This window comes from Chaetura pelagica, unplaced genomic scaffold, assembly GCF_000747805.2.
Source record: "Chaetura pelagica isolate M959 unplaced genomic scaffold, ChaPel_1.0 scaffold3, whole genome shotgun sequence".
In the NCBI taxonomy this organism is placed as follows: domain Eukaryota; kingdom Metazoa; phylum Chordata; class Aves; order Apodiformes; family Apodidae; genus Chaetura; species Chaetura pelagica.
Genome location: NW_009952974.1, coordinates 3,534,689 through 3,546,689, shown reverse-complemented (window position 1 = coordinate 3,546,689; position 12,001 = coordinate 3,534,689). Strand labels below are relative to the sequence as shown.

At 34.3% G+C, this 12,001-nt stretch overlaps 1 protein-coding gene across 1 annotated transcript in view; it reads left to right on the top strand.

Moving 5' to 3' along the window:
* The window catches only part of PTPN4 (protein tyrosine phosphatase, non-receptor type 4 (megakaryocyte)), a 71,154-nt gene extending 61,200 nt beyond the window's left edge, over nucleotides 1–9,954 (top strand). The window contains exons 21-27 of the mRNA XM_009996045.1: nucleotides 978–1,068; nucleotides 1,168–1,229; nucleotides 1,993–2,139; nucleotides 4,112–4,240; nucleotides 5,574–5,722; nucleotides 7,159–7,294; nucleotides 9,777–9,954. Of these exons, the coding sequence (XP_009994347.1) occupies nucleotides 978–1,068; nucleotides 1,168–1,229; nucleotides 1,993–2,139; nucleotides 4,112–4,240; nucleotides 5,574–5,722; nucleotides 7,159–7,294; nucleotides 9,777–9,863 (801 nt within the window). The 3' untranslated portion in view covers nucleotides 9,864–9,954. The remainder of the gene's footprint in view (nucleotides 1–977; nucleotides 1,069–1,167; nucleotides 1,230–1,992; nucleotides 2,140–4,111; nucleotides 4,241–5,573; nucleotides 5,723–7,158; nucleotides 7,295–9,776) is intronic.
* Nucleotides 9,955–12,001: the final 2,047 nt, after the last annotated feature.

The following is a 12,001-nucleotide window of genomic DNA, read 5'->3' as shown; positions in this document are numbered from 1 at the left end:
GAAAATACAAACCTAATCTGAAGGATTAATGTAACAATGTCTTTTATAAGTAGTTGATTTTTTAAATTATATACTTAAAAAGAACAGTGAACTTCCTGTGGAGACCTAAGATGTTGATAGCTATAGGCTTTTTTTAGCACTGGCTTGTGCCTTCATGATATTCCATCTTTACTGCTCATATGAGATCAAGTGACTGAAAGCAGGAAGCAGGAAGTTTGTAAATCAGAGCAGTGTGAATTCTGTGAATTCTTCACCAAATAAAGACCTAGCATAGTATGTATTACAACATGTATTTATAAAATAAATACAATTATTTAAGACCTTTGGTAAAGTTTACTTTCATATATGGGAAAAAATATTTTTCTCAAAAGTTATTTAAAATCCCTCCTGAACCATTTTCAGTCTCCGAAACACGTTCAATTTTTAAAATTTTACTGAGTACTTTTTCTTGAACCTAGATCATTCCAGTGACACTGTTTGCAGCACAAAGGTGGTGGCAGTGCATGGCTGAGGCATGAGTGGAAACAAATCTCTTTGGGTAGGAAACGCACAGGGTAGCCCAGGATTCACTCTGAGTTACTGAAATAGAGAAGGAGAAATGAGAGAAAGAAAAAGCAAAACAACTTATTTGGAGGTGGATGCCTGTACACAACACAAATTGCTTGCCCAAAATCACTGTGTGGAATGTCAGTGTCAGTCAGTTCCCTTACCATTATGCAATACTCATTTTCTCTGGATCAGTGTTCTTCTGGAAGCTTAAAATGTAAGGTTCAGTTTCACTTTAAGCAAATCGTGATGCCTTCTTTGATCAGTGATCCCATGCAATAATTCGTAGTGCTTTCTTCTGGAAGTGTTTTTACGTGTGTTGAAGCTGCTGTTGCTCAGTAGTTTATGTTCTCAAAAGTACCTCTAGGTGAATAATGTATTAGTGAGTTATTTGGACCTACTATGGTCTGACCATCGGTTTTGTCTTTTAGCAATTGTATAGGAAAAAGCCTGGAATGACAATGTCTTGTGCCAGATTACCTCAAAACATTTCAAAAAATAGATACAGAGACATTTCGCCTTGTAAGTATGTGTGTTTGTATATGTGTTCTGAAAGTATTTTACTGAGGTTAATGTTTAAGGGTATAAATAACTAACATCTTTCTAAACATTTTTTTCCAGATGATGCTACACGGGTCATTTTAAAAAGTAATGAAGATTACATCAATGCAAATTACATAAATGTGAGTGGTAGTTTTCAAAAGAGCTTCTGACATTAAGTAATTTTGAAGGTTTTCAACGGGGAAGTTGATTTAAAAAAATAAATGCATAAATCTAGTTTGGACTAGAATGACTGATAAACCAAATCAGATGGTTTGACATTTACTCTAGATATATTTCATTTGCTAATGCTTTGTGGCAAGTGTTTTTGTAAATGAAATTAAGAAACTGAAAAGGCTCTAAGAGAAACTAGCCCTCAACCAGAGAAATAAATATTTATTTTCTGATTGCTAACGTGGCAATACCATTCAACATCAGCAAAGTTTAATCTAGCAGCACTTTCTTATACATAACTTTTCTTGTTTTTAAGGTTGTCAGTAGCAACAAAATTACAGGTACTTACCTTTCCTTCCTGAAGCAGAAAACAGAGATTAAACAAAAATTTAAGATCAGTATTTAGAAAGCTAGTGTCAGAAACCTGCAGAGCAGATGTTTGTATCTGAATTGTTTGTGACCTGGTGTGTCATTTATTTTTTTGGCTGTTAATCTTGATTGTGGCAGCTACGTAACTGTCAGTTAATGTGAAGGGTACTTAGATCTTTGTGGTAATTTTCCACATGAAACACTTAAAAGAATTTTTATCTGTGCCAATCAGTATTTACTAACATAATAAATAGGATTCATATGGTTGGTGCTTTTAAATGTATTAGTTACTAAATACTGAATGTCTGATGCCTGACTTTCATTTGCTGTAAGAATGAAAATAATTACTTTGTCTTTTCTTAGATGGAAATCCCTTCTTCCACAATAATAAACCAGTACATTGCTTGTCAAGGTCCATTACCCAACACATGTCCTGATTTTTGGCAGATGACTTGGGAACAGGGCTCGTCTATGGTTGTAATGTTAACAACTCAAGTTGAACGGGGAAGAGTAAGTAAAAGTTTTCCTTAAACACTACTTGCATGATCTTATAAAAATCTTAGCTTTTAAAAGATTAGAGGCATATACTATTATGATGTGACTTTTTTTCATAGAGGCAGTGTATTCCTAGTGCTGTTGGATTGATGGCTCATGTTTTAAACTTTCTGGTATGTTTAACATTAGCTAAAATGAAAGCTTTGCTCACTTTTCAAGTACACTGAAGTATTCACATGTGTCTTTAAATATCTTTAGACTTCAATTTGTTTTTGTAAAATACAAAGCAACTAGAATGTACTTTCATGGGATTTTTGTCTAAATTTCAAATGAAGGAACTCAAAGAATTTAATCCGTTTTCCTAAGTTGGTTCTTTCATATGTAAAGAGATTAATTCTTTAAGGCAGCCTAACACAGCTTTGTGTTAAGATACCCTGCCTTGCTGTCTTGAGCATCTTTGGATGAACTTGAAATCTATAATTTTGCATAAAATGTTCTTCTGTGGCTACAAACATGTTTTTAATCTCATGAATGAATCATTGTCCATTAAGTCATTTCCATACAAAAATGTGTAAAAGTAGAGTGCTAGTAATAAATTAATTAGAGATATGAATTACCACAAATAATTGTTTGATGCTATAAAAGGCTTCAGGTTTATTTTGTGGTTTGTTTGGGTTTTTTTGTTTTGAGGTTTTATTTAAGCTACAGTTTTGCCTTAAAAACTTTGTTTGTTATGCAACTTTGTCCTTTGGAGACAGACAAAACAAATCTGGACCATCCACACAGTGTATTTCCAGAGTTACTTGGTTTGTAGTCTGGAGCATTCACAGTAGCCCTGGCTGGTTGAGTATATGGAATAATAGTTTAGTGGAGTTTGTCAACATCCAGGATTTCTTTCGAAGATGGATTTACAGTAGGTTGTAGGGTCTTCTGATGAACTCAGATTTTAGTTCAGCTGTCTGTATATATTCCAACTTTTTAATAACAATGTATTTGCTGGAAGGTCAGGCCTCTAAATATAATGAAAATAATTAAAGGGAAGATGCAGCTTTTTTAAACCATTCTTTAGTAACTCAATGTTAGCATGATGCTGCCTGATCCCAAATAAACATGATTACAGGGAATTTCAGTACAAGTGCCCTTTTCATTTGAGTTTTCTTGACAGATCTGGTAAAAACAGACTTGCAATAGCAGTTCTCTGAGGTTCCCCTACCCTTCAATAATTATATTTGTGGAGTTCTTTGGAGAGCTGCTTAATAACGATATAAAAGGACTTATCTGTCTTATACCCATAGGCAGACTCCCTGCTCTAAAGCTGATCATGAGGCTACTGACATCACTATCCCACTGCATGCCAGGATGTCTCAGTGGAGCAGGAAGTCTGCAAATCTGGCTGCTCTTAAAGAATTGCCAGGTGGGTTGGAAAAACAAAAGTACACTTGAGCTGAAATGACCTCTGTAATTAGGTGTTTAAGCAATATATCTGAAAAACTGCATTCATATTTGATTACTTGATCAAGAGTCTTTGAAATCTGCCATCTGCATCCCCTGAATTTCTGCATTAGTTTAGTAACTTTTTTTGTTACTTAATGCCTTTTTTTAAAAAATAAATTTTTTCTTTTTACATAGAAGTGTGCTTTGAGAAGATTAGGTTAGGATTTAGGGGGTTTATAAAGCAGCATCTTTTTCATTCAAGTTTAAGATGGAATATTTATAGATATACTTTTTAAAAAGTAATTAAGGTCAAAGGCATCCATCTACATTTAAACTAACCTGAAGAGCTGGTACATGTGTCCTTTTGAAAAGGATCTGCAATACCTTATTTTATAAACAATAGTTAGGTAACACAGTCGGGTAAGTAAATTATTAGTGATTATAAAATGATCAAAGTAGTCTTCAGTGGACAAAGGTATAAGAAACTAGAGAGAATGAAAATAATACTCCATGAATTTAAACACAGGCATCCTTAAAAGTGTGTTAACTTTAGGTTAAATGCCATCAGTACTGGCCAGAGCCGTCAGGAAGCTCATCATATGGGAATTTCCAGATTACCTGCCATTCAGAAGAAGGAAATCCTGCTTATGTCTTTCGAGAAATGACATTGACTAATCTGGAGGTAAAACCATAATATATATTTTTCAGTATTAATCTTTGAAATCCTCACAGACTAGCTAAAACTTACTTAAATAGACTTTCTTTTTGACTTGATGGCATATCCACATAAATAGAACTGGGTTTTTTCTAGAGACCTTTAAAAAGCTAGTCATATTGCTGTGTACTTACCCATTATACATTATGCTCTTAGAAAGATAACAAACCTTTCACTGGCAAAATATCAGGGATTCAGTTTCTGTAATCACATTAATTGGTTTAAAATGACATAAAAGATACATTATTTGTCTTCAAAGTTTTCAGTGGTGTCTTTCATGCCCCAGCCAAAGAAAAAGAGTAATTAAAGAAGTTGAGAAACTTGTTATTCACTTAATGCTTTCAAAACATGACACATTAGAGGTATTTCATTGCAACTGGAAATCTGTCTTTGTAAAGGCTAACAGTTCTTGGTAATTCCATCTTTGAGAGCATGTGTGAATAGATGGAAGATAAATCCTGTTGAGAGAAAGATTCATTTGGAATCATGTAAACAAGGACTTTCTTGAACAGGGATTGCATTATTTTCAGGGCATTTCTCATTGCTTGGGTTGCCAGGTGAGATGCCAGTTTTATAGAGCTGCCTTTTGGTTAAAATTCCTTCCTTTTGTCCTGTTGAGACAATTAATAATTTGTTATCAGCAAGGGAACAATGCCTCGAGGTTATTCCAAGTGTGGTAACTCCTGTTCTTTAAGATACTGCTTTTACACTGAGGTTTGTACCCTCCACTAACCAGAGGCAAATTATGTTTGTGATGCTGGAGCAAGGGGCAGGAGAGTGAAAAACAAGTCATTCTGCACCTTTTGTATTGTATGCTGAAAAAAATTATATAAATTTTAAAATTAATAAATCCAAAACAATGCTGTTCATATGGTCTAAAGGAAAGCTTTTATGTCTGAAAGTCCTGCCTCTCCTGTCCCTATCCCAGTACTTTGATTGAATCTAGTAAGATACAGCCTCTTTCTGTTTGCATTTGTTTTGCTAGAAATTTGATTGCTGGTTTGTAAATCCCATGTTCAGATAGATCATTGGTATCGTTGAACTACTTTGCTATAACAGGGAGTGTAATTTTTCTGACTTCTTGAAGATGTTAACATTGTGGATTGCCTTTTTTGTTTTTAAGACAATTATGTAATTATAAAATCTAGTATGATTAACACTAATTAAGTGCTGCTAGTTGTTGAAACCACTTTTATTATGAGTGCAAGTTGCTGTACATGTACCTCTGATTTTTAAAATGTTTTAATTTTTTTTAATGGGATGTGAATTACCCTTGAATAAACTTCATGTTTCTAATTAGAAAGAGGAAAGCCGCCAGCTAACCCAAATCCAGTACATAGCATGGCCTGATCATGGGGTTCCTGATGATTCCAGCGATTTCCTAGATTTCGTGTGTCTTGTGCGAAAGAAGAGGGCTGGCAGAGAAGAACCTGTTGTTGTTCATTGCAGGTATCCTTTTTTATTTTTTCCAACTTTATTAAATCATCAAACTGAACTTGCTTATCAAGTAGCTTTTCTGTGCTTCATTGTTGAAATAAACATTTAGTTGTATCTGCTTTGGGGAGGACAGGAGAATTCAACATTAAAATTAACCAGTTATTTAACATTGTAATCACATTGCAGTAAGCAACAACTCCAGTACTTACATTCATTGATCTGTGCAGGGGTTTTGGTGGTGGGGTATTTTTTTTTTTGGTGGTGTTTTGTTGGGTTTTTCTCAACAACTTACTCTTGTGAATTGAAGTAACTCTTGATACTCTTAATTATATGTATACATAAAATATGTTTTTGTGAGATTTTTTTTCCATATGATAAATATCAAGTAGGCTAGGTTCTGTTAGGTTCTCTGACAGATATTCTTCTTGTTTGTATTTAATAAAACATTCTGCATATAAATGATATACGTATAAAATGCTATTGAATAAGTTTAGATAACCAGCACAGTTACATCTTGACATAAAATTCTCATGAAATCACTGAAATATATAGTAGCTTTAATGCCACCTTCTGGGCAAAAATTTAAAGCAATAGTTTGGCCAGGCTTAATTTGAAGTTGTGGTTAAGAATCAGAATAAGTTTCAAAATTTGGAATGTTTATACTAACTAATTTAGAAGCAAGCACTTTCATTTATTGGCTGGAATTGTAGTTGTGTGAGTTGAGATGATGGTGCCATCTGAAAATATGGATTTGGTCCTGTATTCAAATACGGAGAAACATTGGTTTCCTACTTCAAAAGCATAACATAATTTTCATGAAGATGAAAAATTTGAATTGGAAATTTATTGTGAAGGTCAAGGTTAAATATTCAGTCTTGGAAGATTGCTACTTAAGGAAAAATGTGTGTATATGCAGATGAATCTTTAGATTTACTTTGTTTTTAAGCTAAAGATTATTCATGTAAACACTTAACAATTTTGCCATTCCAGGGTGTATATTCTGTGGTTTTTCCTTGTCTTGAAAGGGGTTACTACTACGTATTACTTTTCAATTTGCACAAGTTGTACTTATTAAGAAAATTATCATTATTGTGATATTAATACGCCAATAATGGTCGTTCCCATAATGGTCTAATTGACACGGAGTGCACAGTGTATGTTAGGTATCTCTGTGTTGTGTTACCACCTAGATACTAGTGTGGTTTGTAAAATGATCTGAACAAATGGCTCTTGGTAAATTGGTGGATGGCTGGGTTATGGCAATCCCCCTTCAAAGGACTGACAATCCTGCACTGTTGAGGCAGGATGGAGGCTTCCAGTGACACAATTTGTCTAACCCCTGCCCTAATAATATGGGAATCATAGCAATCAGTCATGAGAATCCTTGGGAAGAAGGGTCTTAAACTCTATGGGTTTAATTTCTGTTTTGTGTGTTTTGTTTTTTTCAGTGCTGGGATTGGACGGACAGGAGTTCTTATCACTATGGAGACAGCTATGTGTCTCATTGAGTGCAATCAGCCTGTTTATCCATTAGATATTGTAAGAACCATGAGAGATCAAAGAGCCATGATGATCCAAACACCTGTGAGTATCATACTTGCTGTTCTGTGTTGCAGAAGAATACTTTTGTAGTACCTAGTCCTATCATTAGAGATACTTTTAATATACTTGTTGATACTATTGCAAAGAGGTCAGTCACCTTTACCCAGTGTAGCTGTAGCCTTGGCTTCAGGCAAGAATAAATTGCTAAGGCTATTGGAAAGGAGCAATACTTAAAAAAAACCAACCAAACAAACAAACAAAAAACACACAAAAAAACACACCAAAAAAACCAACCCAAAACTTGAAAAAGGCATCAGCTGTTTCAGGGATACCTGGAAAATAATGTAAAAAATGGCCAGTTTCTCTATAGAGAAAGCCAGGAGCCTAATTCTGCATGTTAAGAATGGAAATAGTATAAAAGATAAAGATTAAAAGATCCAAGATATACAAGAAAAACCTTCAGTGATGCAATTCAGAGATTTTATGTTGCCTTAGTTATAATGAAAGCAAGTCTTATCTCTGTTCTATAGTGACTCAAATAAAGGGATGTAATCAGAGAAATAGTTTAAAAATGTGTAGTTAAATATCATGTGAGATAGATCAAAGAAATTTTAAGTGTATTTAGTGTAAAAAAAGTAACTTGCTACCAGGATTCTTTTGGTGCTTTCCTCACATTTGATGTATCTTAAAATGCTAAACTTATCCTGGATCTACAATGTTTGGGGTTTACTTTAATGTATTATATTTCAGAATTGTAAAGGTTTTGGAACAGATTTAGAAACTTTTTGTGTCAGTCAGATGTTGTGTACCTCTGAGAGCAGTTTGTGTTTACATTTTTAGCAAATACCTAAAAGTGTTAAAAAATTGAGTTGTGTTGTCTTTCAGAAAAAAAAAACCACAACAAAATCCCAAAACAACAAAAAACCCACCAAAAAAACAAACAATGGCAAAAACTTGGAACTCTTGGTTGTTCCAAGCTTTGCCTGGTTCTAGGATTTGATTTTTTAACCAGCAATCAGTTGTAGTGTTTAAAGAGAAAGTATTTTGAAGGAATTTTTTGTATTTTTGCTGCTGTTCCTCTAATCAAATTTGAATAAACCTTTTGTATTCAGAGAGTATTCAGACTGACAAAAATTATGTGGGTTTCCATTTCGAGGTAATTTGTTATTCAATGCTGCTGTTGAGTATTCATGTTTCACTAAAAAAAAAAGCTGTTCTTCCTAGCATAGGAAGGATGAGGAATGTAGGGATACATGAAAAACAATAATAGAAGGTTCTTGCTATTTGTGATGACTCTACAGTATCAATAGTATATCTCTAGCATACACAGTGAGGAAGAGTTTCATTAGTAAAGGTAGGAAGTGCAGTGGTAAGAATTTTAACTTTTTTTTTCATGGCATGTTCTAAGTATCTTCTGGTCTTCTCATTTTTCTTAGAGAAACCAGAATATTCAAGCTTCAGTGACATGCTGGTGTTTTCTGTTTCAGAGAGGGAAAGGATAATAAAAGATTTTAAGTGGATTTTTAAACATTTCGTAAACTTTAGCTGTTATAATTTTTCCTTTGGCACTTCGATTTTGCATATCCTGAAAGATTCACTCAGTGTCCACAAGATGGCCCCATCCATAGATGTTTGCTTGTGTGTACTGTATGAGAGTTGAGTTACCTTTAGGGGGTGCTTTAGGCAAAATAAGAATGATACACAAATATGTATAAATTTAACAATTTCAATATACATGCAACAATAAAATAAACAATTATTTATTACAAAATCTAATCCTGTGCCCATTTAAGGTCTGACATCACAAATTACTGCATAGAGGAGACTCCACAACACTGACAAGTCAGGCATGCTGGCTCTCTGACTAGCATGTACACTGTTATGCAGTGTTCAGTGTTGCATGTGGTGCTTTACAAAACAGATATTTTATTTCGTTTTATTTTCATTATATTCTAGTATAATTACTGCTAGGATTTTAAAATGTTCTTTTTTTAAGAGAAAATTAGTGGCCTCTGTGTATGCAGGTGCTAGACTTGAATATATTGCAGAGTTAGACATGGTATAATGTTAAGAAACTGGATCTCTGGCTTTTTAAAACATGAAACAATTTTAATTTTTATCAAATTCTGAGGGGTAGGTGCCAATAAATATGTCAGAATTAATGTAAGTACAAAGAAGTGTTTTGAAACCAATGCATGGAAACCTCAGGTCAGTGAAATTTCAGCAATTACATGAACAGCAAAAAATTACTGAATAGGTGATGATGTAATAATAGTAGTGGTTTTGTGGGTATAAGTTCTGGTATATATTTCAAAGTGCTGTTCATGCTGCTGTTCTTTGGAGAAAAGCGATGTTATAATATGAAGTTCCTCTTGTTTTGTGATTCCTAAACTAACTTTGAAGCACAGTTCTTGGCCTGTCAATAGAATGGGATGGGGAAAACTTAGATGCCTTTTTTTGATTCTGAATTACATGGCTCAGTTACATTTCTTTTCAATTTACTTGGAACTACTTTCTTTTTCAGAGTCAATACAGATTTGTATGTGAAGCTATTTTGAAGGTGTATGAAGAAGGATTTATTAAACCTTTACAAACATCACTGCATAAGTAAAGAGCAAAAAACCTGGGATATCAATTGAGGAATCCTGTCCTCTGTAATGAACTGGCAGCATTCTTTGTGCCATAATACTGCTTGCAGGAAATCAATGATCTTAAAGGTCTTTTCCAACCTAAGTGATTCTATGATTCTTTGAAATGATAGTGAAGTACAGCAAAGAATTGACAAAGGACTTTGAAAACTTCAGCACTGTTGCACTTTACGTTGAAACAAAATCAGTCTCTGAAACTCTTCTAACCTTCATCTGTTTGAAGACTTTATTTTCGTGCTTTGCTCCGAACAAACCATGAACTGAAAGAACTGTGTTCAGGGTAATCTACGATATTTCATTGTAGTGCCATATACTGCGCTTCTGGTTGAATTGCTACAAACAAGGCTTGGAATTATTTCACTCTGTTTTACACCCATGTCTCTTAAAATGAAAAACAAATGGAAAAAAAAAAATACACTAAGCCATGGTCTTTTTCCAGTGCTAGGTTTATTTACTATGTACAGACTTTCACTGTTTTGTTTTTTACAACATTAGCAATATTGCCAATACTAGATAGAAACACACTGCCTACTGATGCAGCACACTCTGTCCTACACCCTTACTTGAGACCAGCTGGTTGGTAGAGAAAAGCTGGTGTCTATGTTAACCCAGCAGTAGCTGCATAATGCCCACTTACCAGCATCTTGTACAAAATAACAATAAAAATTAAAAAAAAAAAAGGCATTTCTTTGACACAGCTTGTGTGTCATACACTGGTGTGTTCTGATTCATGTGACTTCAGATGATGTGATGGGAACTAGTGCATGCATTATGTCTTAACCCCTTAAGTGCCTTGAGACTTGCAGTGTACATCCAGTGAAAGGCACTTAGGATTCTCTGGGGGTGGTATTATCCTGTCATATTTATCTTAATGGGTTCAGATTTTAACAATGGCCCTTGGTGCTTGGAATGTGTTACCACAAGGGGCCATGGAACTACCATTCCCTCTTTTCTTCTACAAGTACCTGTGCGCTACTTTGAGTAGCAAAAGCACCTCTGCCAACCTAAGGAACGAGCGTTGTATGCTGCTGTGTTGTAATTCTGTGAAAAATCTGACACATTCCATCATTCCAACTAGTAACTTACTAGTAGATTACAGTGAAATGCTGGTAGGTCATAAGAAGCTGAACTTTGTTTTATCCTTTTATTGGGAATAGCTGTCTTACTCAGTTAGAACATAACTCCTTAATAGGACTGATAACTAAGTTGAACTTACAATCAGATGTGATTTAATTCCATTATTTGCTAACCAATTACTTTCTAAGTCCTCATAGTTGATTTCAAGCCATGTTCGTACAGGTTTGTGTTTTATTTTTTTAATTGTTAGCGGAGGGGAGGGGGAAGGGAGGAGAACACTATGAAGTTGACCCAGAACTTTATTTAAATTCTGTAATGACTCCAGTTACCCTCTGTTATGCTTGTGCAAAATTGTTCCAGTTGGTATGGGTTGCTTCTTATGTAAGTAGGTAGAAGATTTGTGAGAAACGTCTGTCTGATCCAGTATCTGAGCTCATTCTAGAGGTACATAAATGCCCCATTTTTTAAAATACTTTTCCAGTATAGCAGAAACAAGTCAGAAGCAGGTGTCCAGTGTAATATACTGTAAGGAAAAAAATCAGTCACTTCTTTGACTGCCCTATGACAACATAACTTTGTGCCCTCTATTTAAAAGTTTTAATTTATTGTATTGGTTCCCTGAAAATGTTTATCCAGTAAATTTGTTGTAAGCTATATAGAGCAGAGAATTAAAATGGAAAGTTCTACATGAAATAATTTTTAACTACTGAAGAATTATATTATATAATATACTACGTGCTATGGACATTTGAAAGAGATCAGCTATGAACTATTAAGCAAAAAAGGATTCAGGAAAAGTGAAACCCTGGCTTTTGACTTAGGAATAAACATGAACCACAATGCCAAATGGAAGACAGAGTTTTAAATATTTTTAGAAAACAAAATAATATTAGTTGGCCTGTGGTCCTGGTACTTATATTTCTACATGTGAGGCTTAAAAAAAGGCTATCCCTCAGTGAAAAATTAATCTTACAAAAATTTCTGGATCTATTAAAAGAAGTAATAAGATAGCTTTCATCTCAGT